This window comes from Xenopus laevis, chromosome 3S (assembly GCF_017654675.1).
Source record: "Xenopus laevis strain J_2021 chromosome 3S, Xenopus_laevis_v10.1, whole genome shotgun sequence".
Taxonomy (NCBI): domain Eukaryota; kingdom Metazoa; phylum Chordata; class Amphibia; order Anura; family Pipidae; genus Xenopus; species Xenopus laevis.
Window position 1 is genome coordinate 114244544 of NC_054376.1, and position 18435 is coordinate 114262978.

The 18435-nt window shown below is 41.1% G+C and overlaps 1 protein-coding gene across 1 annotated transcript in view; it reads right to left on the reverse strand.

The window, feature by feature from the left end:
- LOC108712410 (slit homolog 3 protein) overlaps positions 1–18205 on the reverse strand; it is a 443629-nt gene extending 425424 nt beyond the window's left edge. The window contains exon 1 of the mRNA XM_041588752.1: positions 17371–18205. Coding sequence (XP_041444686.1) covers positions 17371–17558 — 188 coding nt within the window. The 5' untranslated portion in view covers positions 17559–18205. The remainder of the gene's footprint in view (positions 1–17370) is intronic.
- Between the last annotated feature and the right edge of the window lie 230 nt (positions 18206–18435).

An 18435-nucleotide genomic window follows, 5' to 3' on the forward strand; every position in this document is an offset into this window, starting at 1 on the left:
TACATGCGTCTGTGTGAGTACAGCCCCATTGAAAATACAGTGTGTCTACTCCTGCGCTCCCCTGTGGCTGAACGCATGAAACCGGAACGCAGGGGAGCGCAGCTAAAATCGCTCGTCTGTAAGAGCCCTAAATGAATGATCAGTGCTGATCTGAGTGGTTTCAATTAATGTGTTTCAAGTAATCTACCGTATATACTCGAGTATAAGCCGTCCCGAGTATAAGCCGAGGTACCTAATTTTACCTCCAAAAACTGGGAAAGCTTATTGACTCGAGTATAAGCCGAGGGTGAGAAATGCAGCAGCTTCTGGTAAGTTTCAATCAAAAAATTGAGGGTTTCTGCTCCCATTGGAGGTGCCGGCGTCTCGTTTTTGGATGCCGGCGACCATTCTTGGACGCCGGCGAATATTCTTGGAGACTATTCTTGGACGCCGGCGAATATTTTTGGACGCCGCGACTATTCTTAGGCGCCGGCGACTATTCTTAGACGCCGGCGACCGTTTTTGCGCTTGACCCGAATATAAGCCGAATTAGCGTTTTTCAGCATATTTTGGGGGCTGAAAAACTCGGCTTATACTCGAGTATATACAGTAAGCCTCTGAATATATTTATGCATTATTTGCTTAAAACATTCCACTATTCAGTACAGTTAGAAAGAACTGTAAATAAAACAAAGCCACAAAACCTGATTAAAAAAAAATCACAGGAGCATTTGAGTGGAAACTTTGTGAGCAACATGGCGGTGCAATGGGGACGCAACTGCAAAGCTGCTCTAAGTTGTGAGTTCGAGGTCAACCAGCGCTCTGTTTGTGTGGTCTCCACAAGTTTGCAAGGGTTTCCTCCCACACTCCAAGAACATTAAGGCAGGTAAATTGGCTAGTGATATAATTGAAAATGGTGTGTGTGTGAATGGGATGGAGACCTTGATTGTAAGCGCCACTGGGGAGTGAATGAGTCTCCTCAACAAAAAGGAAACAGGTAGAGCATATTATATATTTGTTCCACCCCATGGAATCAGCTCTCAGGAATGTAGGAACTGTTTGGGGGTGTGTTTATGTGGGCTGACACGGCCAATGGCTAACAAATGGCACCCTTATGAGCCAATTATAGTGCTGCTCTCTCCCTCATTAGAGCCCTCTCAAGTAGGCTCGGTCACTTGCGTGATCCCCATATGTTCTTGTTTTTTCCCATATGTCGCTTACCAGTCTATCTACCCAAACAAACTGACTGATTGGCATAGAATTTTGTTAATATATTCAGGATGGAGGTCAAGCAGCTGGCTCCTGTAAGTACTTTTAGCATATAATTTTGTGGAAAATCGCAATTATTCCACTAAAATATCCAAAGAATGTATAGCAGCAGAATAGATGAATACCTCCCAACTCTCCTGTTTTTCGCTGGACAGTAGAGTCCTGCGCAGAACCAACTTGTTAAACCCGAATCTGACCCGTGACCCGCAACCCGCATACTTACCCGCTGGACCCGCTACCCGACCCGCAAGTACCTTATCCGCAACCCCATCCGCGACCTACTGACCATCAAGAAACAGGAAGTGCTGTCACTGTAAACCAGAAGTGACATCATTAGAAGTTGCCATGAGGTGAAAAAATGGAGTAAAACACGATGTGCTGTCGTTGTGATGTGATCAGAAAAAAAACTTGCTATTGAGAAGAACCGCAAACCCACGTCTATACCCACTCCAGAAACTTCTACCTTCAACCTGCAGGGTACAACAGGTTTTTGCGGATAACCTGCGGGTACCCGACCCAATGTAGGACTCTACTGGACAGTCCAGATTTTGACAGCTCAACCCTAGTCCTAGGTTGTTACTGAAATGTCCCGACTTTCTCTTTGATTTCCTGCACTGAACAGTGAGTGATACAAACATACAACTTTCTAAAAGTGAGGCTTTTGGCAGAGAGTCCAGAATGGTAGGTACACTTGGATACATTTGTAACAATTTAAGAAAAGCAAAGAAACAATTGTAACTAATTAAGATAAGCAGGTCTCTGGGGAAACTGTGACTTGCAGCTTAGGGCAAATCAACTTCCTTAGAAAATCTGCAATAATATGTAAAATCTGAACCCTAATACCCCCAGAAATGTGTTCAAACCTTCCATAACCTACCACATTTTGTAAAAAGGATGCAGTATTTAGGGGTGTGGCCATAAAACGGGCGTGGTCAAAGAAATGTTCGAAGCGTTAAGCACAGCAGATGTTTTTGCCCCTCTTTCTATTTTCCAAATGTTGGGAGGTATGTCGATGGTCAAAGTATAACACATATTAGTATGTATGTGCCCAATCCTTCTGTAGAACCCGTGATAGGCTACAAGCATCTCCCTGCCAGGCATCACAAACTACAAATAAACTCCTCTTCCTTCTATGATCCATCAACAAAAATTCACATCCCTTAATTCCCTCTGCATAAATGAAAATAATGCGGGCACATAAAACATACCCAATATTATTTCATCTCCATCCTCATCTCTTTCCCCCCTTACCGTGGCACTGTCCCTTTAAGGCTGTTATTGATGGTCATTTACTCTTGCAAAACAAATATAGAAAAAAATCATTCATACTTGAAATCATGATTTATCTAGTCTTTCCAATCATGTCAATGGAATGTCAAAAATCCATTAGCGCCACTTTTATGCCAATGAACAGAATGGAGGATATGGAACTTATTTCAAAGCCTTTCAAAGTAACTTTCAAATGGAAATGCATTGAATACAGTCACTACTAATCTGAAAAACGACATTATTGTTGGCTAAAAGGGCAGAGACACGCTGCTATTTCGGGAGATTAGTCACCCAGCGGCAAATCGCTTTTTCTTCGGGCGACTAATCTCCACAAACTGCCTTCCCTCCAGCTAGAACGTAAAACGCCGCCGGGATGGCACGATTCATTTTCCGAAGTCGCCTCACGAGGAAAGCCAAATGCTCGGGACCTGGGGTTTTCCGGATAATGGATCTTTCTGTAATTTGGATCTTCATATCTTAGGTCTACTAGAAAATGATGTATACATTAAATAAATCGAATATGATGGTTTTGCTTCCAATAAGGATTAATTATATCTTAGTATGGATTACGTTTTACTGTTTTATTATAACCGAGATAAAAAAAAACAATTTTTTAAAATCACGCTTAATTGGATAAAATTGCATCTATGCGAGAAGGTCTTTCTGTAATTTAGAGTTTTCTTGATAACAGGTTGCCGGATAATGGATCCCATACCTGTACTGTCAGTGTTTCATGGCACGGGGGGTGGAGATAGGGGGAGCACCCCCCTACTTTATGTGTCATTTAGATTCACAAGCTATTGTCCATCACCGGGGACAAGAAAGGGGAGAGTCTTCTGTACACATCATACCTCCCAACTGTCCCGTTTTGAGCGGGACAGTCCCTCTTTTGACAGCTCAGCCCACAGTCATGCGTTTGTACTGGAAAGTCTTGATTTCTCTGCACTGAACAGCCAAAAAAGAAACAATGTTTCTAACTTAATTGGCTCTTGGCAGAGAGGGCAGAATGGATACTTAAGATACATTTGTAACAGTTTTGTCCCTTGGACTCACAGCTTAGAGGGCAATACCTTCATTAGTAAAACTGTAATAAAACATAAAAACTACAGAAATGTGTTCAAACTTTCATAACTTGCCAAATTTTGTAAAATGGAAATGGTAATTAGGGGGTATGGCTGCAAAAAGGGGCGTGATCCCTCTTTTTGCTTCTCTTTGCCACAGCGAAAGAAATAATGGTATGGGATCTGTTATGCTTGGGACCTGGAGCTTTCCAGATAACGGGTCTTTCTGTAATTTGGATGTTCATATTTTAAGACTACTAAAAAAAAAAGGGGGCGTGATTCCTCTTTTTGCTTCCCTTTGCCACATTGGTACAAATAATACAGGTATGGGATCTGTTATCCAGAATGCTCGGATCCTGGGGTTTTTTCAGATAACGGGTCTTTCTGTAATTTGGATCTTCCTATTTTAAGACTACTAAAAAAAGGGGCGTGATTCCTCTTTTTGCTTCCTTTTGCCACATCGTTACAAATAATACAGGTATGGGATCTGTTATCCAGAATGCTCGGATCCTGGGGCTTTCCAGATAATGGGTCTTTCTGTAATTTAGATCTTCATATTTTAAGACTACTAAGACCCAATAGGCTGGTTTTGCTTCCAATAAGGATTAATTATATCTTAGTTTGGATCAAGTACAAGATACTGTTTTATTATTATGGAGAAAAAGAAAATTGTTGGGATTATTTGATTATAATGGAGTCTATGGGAAAAAAATTCTGGATAACGGGTTTCCAGATAACGGATCCCATAATAATCAGGTTGAGGACTAACGAGGGTGAAAAAAGCACACGTCACAATGTATAGACTGAAAGAAACAGAAATTAGACTGCACTATTTCTTGGCAAACAGGAAATGTTTATTGAACTAAGCCATTCTTGCTTCAGCTGCGCGGCTAATCGTTTATTTAGTCGTTTCGTCCCTTGTGCGTCTAAAGGTCCAGGTGGGAGAGATGGATCAAACCAAGAGCAATAACAAATATTGGTTTCCCATTGCACAACCAGTAATTAGTAATGTCAGTGACACACGCATGGATTATTCAGCGCTGAAGAAGGAATTGATTATTATTCCTCCAATTAAAGAGAATGTGGTCATCTCTCTAGCAAAGTAGGAGGATTCCTAAAATGAATGTCTCAACAATTTTAATTTGCAGTTCTGCAGGTCACAATGTGCAGACAACGTTACACAGATAAGCGTTTCCATCGTACACCAATTGCTGATCACCAACTCCCAGAATCCCTCAATAGCACTGGATGTTATTCAACTGCCTTGCTGTTTTCTGTAAAGCAGGTCATGCAACTGGAAGATCCATTGGGTGAAGTGGGTAGACATGTGGTTCTTTACCCGAGTTTGTCCACCCACATGCTGGGATAAACTGGGCTGATCCATATATTTGCCTTATATATCTTGCAGTCAGATATTGGTTGGCCACGCCATAACTTTGCACCCAAACACGGGCCAATAAGCTAATGACATGTTCTGAACAGGGTTGCCACCTTTTCAATTCCGTGAATCTGGGCATGGGGAGGGGCAGATGACGTTGGGGGTTGGGCCAGTGACCTCAGTAAGGGGCTGATGATGTCAGGGCAGGACTGATGATGTAGCAATCAGCAATTGGCTGATTGCCATGTCATTAACTGCAATGTCCTGTCCGGATTTCCTCATTTCTTTCCTTGTACATGAGCGCAACTAAGACATAATTAATCCTTATTGGGGTTAAAACATTGATGCTAGGTTCTAGTGATGTGATGGCTGGCCCGATAACCGCAGGGCCCACAGGTTTACTCGCGGGCCGGGCGGGTTGGCCGACCTCTCACTCCTCTTTGCGGGTGGTTGGTTGAGCTCTTCTTCTGCTCTCCCCGCCTGCTGAGTTGCAGTGCCGGCTTCCAACTTCCAGGTTCTTCTTTTATAGACACTGCGGGGTAAATTTATCAAAGAGTGAAGTTAATAGTGAAGTTCCGCCACTAGAGTGAAATTCCGCAGCTCTCAATTCATTTCTATGGGATTTTGAAAGGCGTATTTATCAATGGGTGAAAGTGAAAGTTCACCCTTTGATAAATACGCCTATAAAAATCCCATAGAAATGAATGGAGAGTGGCGGAATTTCACTCTAGTGGCGGAACTTCACTATTAACTTCACTCTTTGATAAATATACCCCTGCGCCTGCCCCTTTTGTGACATCATCGATGGGGCGGGTTGGTGCGGGTCTATAAAAGGAAGTCGTTAGGCGGGCGCGGGTGAAGGGAGGATCGGGAAAATCCCGACTTGCACATCACTACTAGGTTTTATTAAACTTTAAATGATTTTTAGTACAATTAAAGTATAGAGAGCACTGTGACTAGGGTTCCTTCTATGCCCATTGACACCCATATTCTTTTCTCTTTGCCCTCCACCCGCAACCAATCTGTCCCAAACCCACATGCCACCCAATGGCCAAGCTATGTAAGGGGAAGAAACACACCAATTCACACAGGCTTAAGCCTTCATCTTGTTTATTGCAGACATTGTGGCACAAGCTTTCGGGGACCAACCCCTTCCTCAGGTGCAAATACGCACACCCATTGGCCAAACAAACAATCAAATTGATGAGGTTATCCTACTAATATGTTTTGGAACTCTGGAGCTCTGTGCAACCTCTTCTACCCAATTATTATGAAGTCCTCTCACAAGTCTATTTTATTAAAGATAATATGACTCTTATTTATAATATAATCACAATATGATTGGTGACTGTTGAGAATTAAGCGCTTTTATAAAGACAGAAAGGTCATAAAAAAAAACAAAAGAAACTTATGGATTATAAAATAAAGAAACCAGAAAAGCCAAAATGACTATATGACTATAGTAATATATAAGTAAGCAAAACAGTGAACAAAAAAAAAAAATGATGAATTATATTATATTTTCCCCAAAGTCTGCTTCACCTGTCTTGTGTTTTGCAGGCGTCACTTGTACGATGAGAGCCAGAAAGCGATGATGTTGGGGGACAGGTTAGGACTAGGCCCCTACTTCATTATCACGGGGAGTTTGTGGCCAGTTTTATACATTTGTTGAAATTCTTGAGGTTCTGTTCTTCGGGGCAGGCAGGATTGGATTATGCAAATTCTATACCACTTCTGTAAACACCAGCGAGGCATATCATTTGTCTTTGCATTTAGCGAGTAATCAGAAACAAAAGATTGGTTTTTGAAAAAGCAAACAAACGTACACGCCGAGTTCTAGCGTTCAAATTCCTTGTTACTACTTTGACTTCCGATGACTACTTTTCTTTATAAACATTTTGACTCTGGGTTTTCTCTGCAAGGAAAGTAACTCTCAAGAGAAAGTTAACTGGTGCAAGCAGCAAACAGCAGACCAACACTGGATAAACTACATGGAGAGGTTTTTCCTTATTATGGAAATTCCAACGTGTTTCTATCAATTATGGATAGCACCAGGAGATTACTTATAGCACACCTGTATTGGGGCCCCTATCTCTAAATATACGAGTGTCTGGGAGGTATCTGTGTTACCGACTCCTTCCTGGCCCAGCTGGGTCTTTCCTGATTGCAGTAAAAAGGAAACATTTTTCTCACCAAAGTGACATGAGCACGGCTCCCCGCTGGTACACTAAGGGGCCTATTTATGAAGCCTTGAATTTCTGGTCAAGTTTTTGAGGGACTCTTCGAGATTTATTATTCTCTGAAGCTGCTTAAAATTAGAATCCAAAAATACTCCAGCTAAAAGCTGTTGAGATCAAGTTGAAGTCAATGGCAGATGGTCCCTTTGATTATTCAGGATTCTCAATAGTTTGCTCTGGTATTCGTTCGATAATCTGATAAAAGTCAAATTTTTTGGAGCAACAATTCAAAAAAGTTGCACGGTTCGAACTGATGCTCGATTTTGTCGTGACTTTTTGTTGTACTGTTTTTTTTTTTCCAAGACTTTTTATTGGTAAATTAAGGGGATTTGGGAGTTTGGTTGAATTTTTTTTTTTTTTTAATAAAGCGATAAAAATCTGAGTTCAAACAAAAGTCCAAATTCCACAAAAGAAAGGGGGTAATTAGAAAACTGAATACAAAGTCAGGGTTTGTGGGTAGTGATGTGTGGGTCGGGCATTTCCCGACCTGCACTCGCCAGCCGTCCCACCACCCAAGGCCGACTTCTGGGTTCCTTTTATATACCCGTACCGCCGATGACATCACAAAAGGGGCAGGGCGAGAGGTGCGCGTCTATAGAAGCTCAACCCGGAAGTCGCCATTTGGAAGGTCGCGGGTGGGACGAGCAGTCAGAAGAGCTCAACCCGCACCCACCCCTGACCCGGAAAGGAGCGTGCGAGGTCAGCCCGAACATCAATATTTGTGAGAGTCGATGGCGCTTAGAATATGACGATGAATATGGTTTTATTGGCGCTATCAGTCTGAGACCAGTCTGTTCATCAGACCTCCCCCTCACATCTATTCAGTCACCTATAGAAACATGTGACTTTCCTATTGTTATTTCGGTTGCCCCTAGTGGTCACATGTAGGGATGAGCAAATTCTGTGCATGAATCATGCCATGTGTTTTGTTTTGGCAAGAATATGATGGCTTTATGGATGAAACCCATTTGGCACAAGAAAGAAAGGTCCATTGACTCCAATAATTTGAATTTGAAAAAACACACATTGATCTTAATGTATTTACAAGAAAACACTACATAACAAAACAGGCGAAAACCACAAGAAAAACACCAATTGACTCAAATTAATTTGGCTAAAAAAAAACGCCCGCTGACTACATGGATTAAGGGGCATAATTATCAAGGGTCGAATTTCGAATTAAAAAGAATTTTCAAAATTTGAATTTAAAAAGACCAACCGAAATTAAATCGAAGTTTTTTTGGTCAAATAGGACCGTTTTCGGTTGAATCGTACGAATCGAAGGAATATCGCATTCGATTGAATTCAATTCAAAGTTTAACCCATGACAACTTTGATTTTTCAAAGTCCACCAATTGGCTCCAAATAGATGGCGAATGGTTGAAGTCAAATTTTTAAAGAGACAGTACATGATAAATTTCGATATTCGAATTCTCCCATTTTTTTTAAATTCAAATCAAATTTGGACTATTCCCTAGTCGAAGAAAAATAGCTTGAAATTCTAATTTTTTTCAATCAAAAATTCACCTGCTCCTTAGTGTCAGAAAAAGAAAAACTATTGACCCCAGAGCATGGAGTGCAAAAAAAAAAAAAATGGACTTCAATACATTTGCCGGAAAAAAAATCAATTGACGCCAACGCATTTGGCTCAAGAAGAAAACGCAGCAAAAAACGCCCACTTGCTCCTATGCATTTGGTGCCAAAAAAATAAAAAAATGCCCATTGGATCCAGGGTATTTGGTGTAAAAACAAAAACGACATGAAAAAAAGTTTCAAAAAAATCCAATGCATTTGGCTCAAGAACAAAATGCAAAGAAAAAAAACATTTTTGACACAGGGAAAAGAATCAAGGAAAATCCCACCTTGACTCTAATGCATTTGGCCAAACTTTACAGAAAATGTCAGAAGCTTTCCATGGTTTCACAATCAGGGCAGTTTCGCTCATCGCTATTCACACAATCTGGTGCCGCGCTTTTTCAAATTAAAAGGCAATTATGAAGAAAAATAAACGTCCGCTTCCTCTCGTGTAATTAAAATATGTTCTAAATATAATCACTCACAAATTTGGTACATAATCAAGTTAATATTCAGTTATCCCCCTCAGCAGTCTGTCTCTCTACACGGAGGCTTTATGTCGGAGTCGTATTTTTGACAGACAGTTTTAATCCTTCATTAAGGCAAAGGGATCACAGGCCAGTGATGTACCTGATTAGAGCGAACTGTCCATCACACATAGAACTCAAAGCTCTATGTAGAGAGACAGATTGCTGAAGGGGGATAATGAAGAGTATAGGGATGCACCGCATCCAGGATTCGGTTCGGGATTTGGCCAGGATTCAGCCTTTTTCAGCTGGATTCGGATTCGGCCGAATCCTTCTTACCCGGCCGAACCAAATCCGAATCCTAATTTGCATAAATGTTTACCCCTTCCCACCCCTAATTTGCATATGCGGATTCGGTTCTCGGCCGAATCTTTCACAAAGGATTCAGGGGGTTCGGCCGAATCCAAAATAGTGGATTCGGTGCATCCCTAGAAGAGTAACTTAAAGGGATCCTGTCATCGGAAAACATGTTTTTTTCAAAACGCATCAGTTAATAGTGCTACTCCAGCAGAATTCTGCACTGAAATCCATTTCTCAAAAGAGCAAACAGAATTTTTTTTATATTCAATTTTGAAATCTGACATGGGGCTAGACATTTTGTCAATTTCCCAGCTGCCCCTGGTCATGTGACTTGTGCCTGCACTTTAGGAGCGAAATGCTTTCTGGCAGGCTGCTGTTTTTCCTTCTCAATGTAACTGAATGTGACTCAGTGGGACATGGGTTTTTACTATTGAGTGCTGTTTTTAGATCTACCAGGCAGCTGTTATCTTGTGTTAGGGAGCTGCTATCTGGTTACCTTCCCATTGTTCTTTTGTTTGGCTGCTGGGGGGGGGGGGGGAGGGAGGGGGTGATATCACTCTAACTTGCAGTACAGCAGTAAAGAGTGATTGAAGTTTATCAGAGCACAAGTCACATGACTTGGGGCAGCTGGGAAATTGACAATATGTCTAGCCCCATGTCAGATTTCAAAATTGAATATAAAAAAAAATCTGTTTGCTCTTTTGAGAAATGTATTTCAGTGCAGAATTCTGCTGGAGCAGCTCTATTAACTGATTCATTTTGAAAAATGTTTTTTTTTCCCCATGACAGTATCCCTTTAATTAATTTAAAAATGCACACCACATTTATTGTTTTCATGCTGTTTTTTAATAGCTTTACAAACAGCAGCTCCTTGACTGCTGTTAATTCCAGGGCACGGCAGAAAAACGTTTTCTACTTTTTAGAAGCATGTTTCCTAAAGGGTCCAGCTGCATTCCTACTATACTGTTGGGAAATGGCACTAGTGACGGGCGAATTTCTCCAGTTTCTCTTCGCCAAAAGATTCGCAAATGAAACCTCGAAAATTTAGCGAAACTCAAAAATTGACATGCCGTTAAAGTCAATGGACGTCGAATAGTGTTGAAGCTCGCCGGTTTTGATGCGAGCGACTTTTCCGAAAAGAGACCAACATATTTTGATGCTGATGAACTTTCGCCAGCGAATTGTCGCGGGAGTTTTGCAAATTTATTCACAGGCTGTGAAACGCAGAAATTCACCGCAATTTCGAGCCTGGCGAACTTGTACATTTGTACACTTTACACACTGTCTGTTGGCACAGGCCGAAGCCAGAGCAGATACAGAATGTTTACTGCAAAAAGACAAATGACATATGATCTTATTGGGAAGCACATACAAGTATAAAACCTCCTGCTACGAAAATAAAAGCCCAGGTATAATTATTTCCCTTAGCTGCAAAACAAGTTTTGTGTATAGACTGTGACTCGCTAACTTTGCTTGCACATCAGCTCACTGTCAGTTATTAAAGAGATACTGACATCAGAAAATAACCTTTTTCATTATCTATCATAACATTGTCTGAATGCTATTTATAAATTTGCCATAAAAGTATTTGACTGATGCTTTTACATGACCTTTCTTACTACCCTGTTCCTCTAGGAGGGGGCTGCCATATTTGTGCAGCAGGAGTCCGTTACCATTAGAAACTCTAACTGACAGGCTGAGGTGGGACAGTCAGGTTGACAAAAGTCAGGTTTAGGAACTTCAAGTAACAATTACTTACAAAAGCAGAACTATCAGCAAAAAACGATCAACATGACCTATAGGTAACTTTTAATGTAGATTAATATTTTCAAAAGAAATTTTTTAGTGTCAGTATCACTTTAAAGTATAGTATAGCAGCACGTATACTGTATAGTATATTATATATCACTAACAATGAGACTGCATACGGCCAAACTGCACACACAGTGCCAAAATCACATGACAAGTTTAACGCTCACTGAAAAGGACATGGATAATAAGAGCAAGTCTTTACTTAAAGGTGAATCCAACAGGATACTTATTGGAGGAGCATGCATGTATCTGTAATGTGTTATCTGCACCAATAAATAGTTAAATAGGATGTTCTAAACTGCTAAATAGTTAAATAGGACATTATGGGGCAAATTCACTAACCTCCGGAAATTCACCAGCGACGACTTTGCTCACATTGCCACCTTCCCAAGACGAAAATTTGCCAGGACAACGCTAATTCACTAAAATGCGAAGTTGCGTCCAGGGCGCTGAACGATGGTGAAGTTTTGCTAGCGTTAATTTGGCAAGCGAAGTTGCGCTAGCATTAGCTAATTCGAATACAGCGGTAAGTTAAAGTTGAATGGACGTATATGTTGCAGCAAATACATTACACTACACAGTAGTCCAGTCCAGGGAACCTGTCATCGGAAAACATGTTTTTTTCAAAACGCATCAGTTAATAGTGCTGCTCCAGCAGAATTCTGCACTGAAATCCATTTCTCAAAAGAGCAAACAGATTTTTTTATATTCAATTTTGAAATCTGACATGGGGCTAGACATTTTGTCAATTTCCCAGCTGCCCCTGGTCATGTGACTTGTGCCTGCACTTTAGGAGAGAAATGCTTTGTGGCAGGCTGCTGTTTTTCCTTCTCAATGTAACTGAATATGTCTCAGTGAGACATGGGTTTTTACTATTGAGTGTTGTTCTTAGATCTACCAGGCAGCTGTTATCTTGTGTTAGGGAGCTGCTATCTGGTTACCTTCCCATTGTTCTGTTGTTTGGCTGCTGGGGGGGGGGGGGAAGGGAGGGGGTGATATCACTCCAACTTGCAGTACAGCAGTAAAGAGTGATTGAAGTTTATCAGAGCACAAGTCACATGACTTGGGGCAGCTGGGAAATTGACAATATGTCTAGCCCCATGTCAGATTTCAAAATTGAATATATAAAAATCTGTTTGCTCTTTTGAGAAATGGATTTCAGTGCAGAATTCTACTGGAGCAGCACTATTAACTGATTCATTTTGAAAAAAATTTTTTTTTCCCATGACAGTATCCCTTTAATAAATAAAATAAGAGATAAAATAGATATTGCCCTATACATGAGCCCAGTGTATAGTTTATGTGCCATATGTTAGGAAATGTAGGGGCGAAGCCGGGTGCCCAAAAACATTAGGATCTTTTGCAGCATATCACCCTAAAAAACTGAAAAGTCGCCAGCGTTTTTTAGGACTTAGAAAAAATTTTAAATTTTTTTTGAGGAAGTCCTATCTACTCTATTGCACTTCTCCTGGTCTGAGGTGGCGAAGGCAAGTCTGGCGCAAGAGGCAACGATCATTAAAATCCACATCTTAGTGAATTGTACGTCCATTCGCCAGAGCGAAAAATTCGCCTGGCGTTAGAGTGCAAAGTAGCGCTAGAGTCTATCTCCTTCGCTAGCGAATTTACGCCAGTGCCCGTTCGTAAATCAGCGAAGTCCCGAAATGACATCAAGCTGGCGAATTTCCGCCAGAGTTAGTCACTTCGCCCTTTAGTAAATTTGCCCCCATTTGTTTTCACATGAAGACTTTATATTAAGCTTTACATTTATTATAGGAATGCACCGAATCAAGGATTCGGTTCGGGATTCGGGCAGGATTCGGCCTTCTTGAGCAGGATTCGGCCGAATCCTTCTTCCCGGCCGAACCGAATCCAAATCCTAATTTACATATGCAAATTAGGGGCGGGGAGGGAAATTGCGTGACTTTTTGTCACAAAACAAGGAAGTAAAAAATGTTTTCCCCTTCATACCCCTAATTTGCATATGCAAATTATGATTCGGATTCGGTTCGGTATTTGGCCGAAACTTTTGTGAAGGATTCAGGGGTTCGGCTGAATCCAAAATAGTCGATTCGGTGCATCCCTAATTTATTATAATATGCTGGCAGGGAAAGAGGGACTAAACACTGATGTTAAAAATTGGCTGGTGATACAAAGTAACAGTAGTCAGCCAGCTCAGCAAAGTAGTCAGACAGATCAGCAGGAGAGCAGGGGGCTAGGCTTAGGGAACTGTCAGAGAGCATTAAAAATCATGAAAAGTCTGCATATTTTTTAATTGATGTATATTGCAAAGTTTCTTGAAATTATGTTTACTTTTCAAAAAGCATAAGTTATGTTTCTGTGGAGTTCCCCTTTAAAGGGCAATTCACCTTCATTAGCAATATTGTATTAACACATAGAAACCACAGAAATGTGTTCAAACTTTCCATAACCTGCCAAATTTTATAAAATCAACATGGCAATTATGGGTGTGGCCATAAAATGAGCATGGTCACGGTACAAGGTGACAGTGAGAGGGAGGCACAGGCTTGTGCCCATTTAAAGGGACAGTTTGGATGGAGATTGTGCAAATCAAGCCATGCTGGTTATACTGCCCAACAGCTGCTGCCTGCCTTGGCCAGAGCAACACTAAAAAGGGGTATTATGTTAAATTCAGCGCTCATCTTCAGATGATTTATGAAGTGTTTGTGCTTAACTAGCCTGAAGAAGAAACATTCTGCAGAGACCATTTCCACACTTCATTCACTCTCCTTTATTACTTGCTCTCTGGGCTCTGGATTCAGCAAAACCTTTTTATATCTCTTTCTTATCTGGTTTATTATTTTAAAGTACTTTTAAATGAGTTTTTTTTTTTTTTAGCTGACATTGCAATTGAATTTCATCCATTGCAGAAACTGATTTAGATACATACAAGACAGCTAGTAGGTTTTTGGATACCGGTGAACTACAGCTATCAGCCTTTGGATGTCAGTGAACTGCTGAGGGGTTGTGAATTAACTTTATTGTGGGGGGCAATGGCTGCCTCCCTTTTGTATTGTCTCCTACATCTTCTATTTAACTGTTCCTTGAAAAAAAGGTTTCCTGTAGAACAGAGCAAATGACTTGCTTCTGTAAAGCCACTAATTGCTAGTGTGTCAAACGTTTTCCCTAAATAATCCTATGCCAAAGTAGTAAAAAAACAGAATAAGCAGAATAAATTGCAGTGGTCGTGCTGGAACAAATTGACACCATATTGCACAAAGAACTGAAAATGAACTCGTGGGGGGGGGGGGATAAGGAGGACAGATTGACACTCATGCTGGGGTGATTGGGATCATTGTTGTGAAAGTGATAAGAGTCTGACAGACAGTGATTAACTGTCAGATTCGGGGAGATTAGTCACCCGGCGACAAATCTGCTCTTCTTCAGGGTGACTAATCTCCCCGAACTGCCTTCCCGTCGGCTAGAATGTAAATCGGCGGTGGGATGGCACTCGGATCGCTCCTTTTTCCCCGAAGTCGCCTCACAAGGAAACTTCGGGCGACTTCGGAAAACGAGTGCCATCCCGCAGGGGAAGGCAATTTAGGGAGATTAGTCGAAAAAAAAGAGGAGATTTCTCGCCGGCCGACTAATCTCCCCACATCTGACCATGTGTCTATCTGCCCTAAGAGTCTAATAAATAATCTTTGTGGCAAGAAGATAACCTTCTGGTAAGGCAAATATATTCCCTCTCTCTTCTCATGTAATTTCAATGTGGATTTTTATGTCTGCAGAAAACCCATATACAACACAAAGTATAATTTGTACAAAGTGCGTTGACATCCCTAATGAATGAGTATATATTTCAAGAGCTTGTACATGTGTTGTAACAACGCTGGGGGGCTGAACTTTTAGATTCCTCTAGTTGGGTCCAACAGCAACACTAGGGGAAAGTCATGGTCCATGCGGGTTTTATATTTACAGCTAAAACAGCATATCGGGAATAAAATGCAAGACCACGGAGCTGAGGGTATTCCTGCAGGGGCATCACCCTTCAATGTTTCCAGTGATCCTTTGGGCACACTTGCCCTTTAACATGCCATGTATTTCAGCATTCCACTAGTTAGAGTGCTACAGTGTCTCCTCTCACACTGGATAATCTGTCCTTATTGGCAAGGTGTATTGAAAACTCATAAGACTTGCAAAAAAACCCGAGCCAAATGGTAAGCGATTTCGTTCAGCATCACATCGTTCACCAGCTCAGCATTAGAATCTTCTCAGAAAACGAATTTGAGGAATGAGGCAAGAGCCAGACTAGTTATGCATGACCTCCTTCCCTTCAGCTCTTGTGTAGTGTCACTTTCCATGCTCGGCAGCCAGTCACACAAGAGCCTTGTTTAAGCAAGATATACTTTACCAGCCCTGTATGTTGACAATGTAGCTGTCAGGCTGACCACTCCTGATTTACTTAAGGCCCTAAATAATAACTCTAACCCCCACCCCTGAATGCTGGGGGGGGGGGAAAGGAGTCTTCTCAAATATCACTAAATATGCCAGGATTTTTTTTTTTCTCTTTGACGGTGGCATTAGCTTCTAGCTTCAGTCACCCAGTATGTTCTACTTTTATCCCTTCCCCAAAAACCATGTTATTATAACGCCTTGTTAGGGGCGTAACTACAGAGGAAGCAGACCCTATGGCAGCAGGGGGTCCCATGAGGTCCTAATTAAAAGGGGAACTATCTCAAAAATGTAGTTTTAATATAAGCTTCAGAATACTGAAATAAGAAACTTTTTAAATACAATCAATTAAAAATTCTGTACCATTTCTGAAATAATCAAGTTTATTTTCACTATTCCTCTCTCAGCATCTGTTTCTCTTCATTCTGTCTTCATTCAGCAGTTGGGTGTCAGATGAATGATTCAATATATCTTATGGGGGGGCTCCTTTTGCCTAGAAGATTTATTAGAGTTCACTCTATTAAAATCACCAGAAATCCTGTCCCTCTACGTGCAGAATTTGTGCAAAAGGCAGTTATTTTATTAGATTTTGTTTGTATTAGATAGTAGAAAATGTATTAGTGCTCACTCTATTAAAATCACCAGAAATCCTGTCTCTTTACATGCAGAATTTGTGTAAAAGGCAGTTATTTTATTAGATTTTGTTTGTAGTGGAATCCCTAGACATCATGTCTCTCTACCTGCAGAATTTGTGCATAAGGCAGTTATTTTATTCGATTTTGTTTGTATTAGATAGTAGAAGATGTATTAGAGTTCACTCTATTAAAATACCTAGACATCATGTCTCTCTACATGCAGAATTTGTGCAAAAGGCAGTTATTTTATTAGATTTTGTTTTTACTGGAATCCCTAGACATCATGTCTCTCTACTTGCAGAATTTGTGCAAAAGGCAGTTATTTTATTAGATTTTGTTTGTACTGGAATCCCTAGACATCATGTCTCTCTACCTGCAGAATTTGTGCATAAGGCATTTATTTTATTGGATTTTGTTTGTACTGGAATCTGTTATTTGAGTGAGCTGTAATTCATCTGCTAGGAAAGGGAACCCCCCTATAAGATATATTGGATCATTCATCTGACACCCAACTGCTGCATGAAGACAGAATGAAGAGAAAGAGATGCTGACAGAAGGATAGTGAACATAAACTTGATTATCACAGAAACAATGCAGAATTTTAATTGATTGTATTTAGAAAGTTTCTTACTTCCGTATGAGTAAGCTTATATGAAATGTTAATAGTTCCCCTATAATAAGCAATTTCAATATATATTTGGGGCCCCAAAATATCCAACCTCTAGACATGTTGGGGCCCCTAAAATTAACTTTCTGTGGGGCCCAGTAACATCCACTGATAGCCAAGGTGCTTTAATTAACAGTACATGACCATTTCAGGCTTAAAACAAGCAATTAAACATTCATTATAATTTTTTTAAAGAATGATTAGGCTAAAAGCAATGCAGAAGGCATGTAGGGTGCATGCATACTTACAGTCTCTCCGCATTCCTGGGGATCCCCTTTGGCACAGTCTTTAATCCAAGCCCATGACATTCCACATTAGGGCCAGAGCATGTACATTTGCTGGGGCAGCCACTCACCAGGGCAATAAAGGTGAATAAACTCCAGAGACATAAGGGAGCCAGCACAGGCAAGAAGAACCCTCTGCAAAGTGGCAGCATAATGTGGCCAAAGCAATGTCCCCCCTAGTCCACAAGAAACTCAATCTGGTGGGTTTTTAGCACTCTCCAAGGGGAACATCTAATGAGACCAACTGCAATCTCATCCTTGTAGTCAGGGAAGCAGCAACAGATCCTCACTCCACACTTCCCCTTGAAACTTGCTTAAAATAATAAGTAAAAGGGAGGAACAAAACAAGCAGCTAGTAACACACAGGTTCCAGGATAGACGTGGTGCTGGTAAACCAAAAAAAAACAATAATTCTTCCTTCTAATTCCAGTAGAGATAAAACAGGTATAAAGAACGGAAATCAATGGGATGCAAAGGAAATAAGCACGAGAGTCAGGATTGCGCATGTGCTGCCCTCGCGTGGCCACACCTGGTAACGCCGCTTTCTAAGGACAGTCCGAGAGATGCCGAGTCGCTGTTTCCGTGAGTTTCCGGAGTGAGTCGGAGGAGCCGCCGCGGAGAGAGGGAGACGGAGCTAAATGGCCGCGGTCACCACTGAGTCGGGAGTTCTGCCGCTGCCTGGAGCTTCATTCCCTCCGCACAGTGTGTGAGAAAGTCTAAATGAATTGCAATCCTGCCCCCTCCAAAATCAGAGCGCCTCTTCCGATTGGTCAGATCGTGCGGTGACGTAGAGGGGGATTCTTGAGCGCCGGGGAAGGTGAGAGGAGTGATGCGTCTCATACACTTCTGGATACAAGAGCCAGTTGGTAATAAAGTTACAGTTCAGCGGTGTTATAATGTCATTGCCATAGAAGCAATGAGCAAATGAGTGTCCTACCCAATTCCCTGTGGCTTTAACCTGTAAGTAGGGAATTTAATATAATCTCAGCCTAATTGGAATTTAAATCTGTTGTTTACTTTAAATTAACT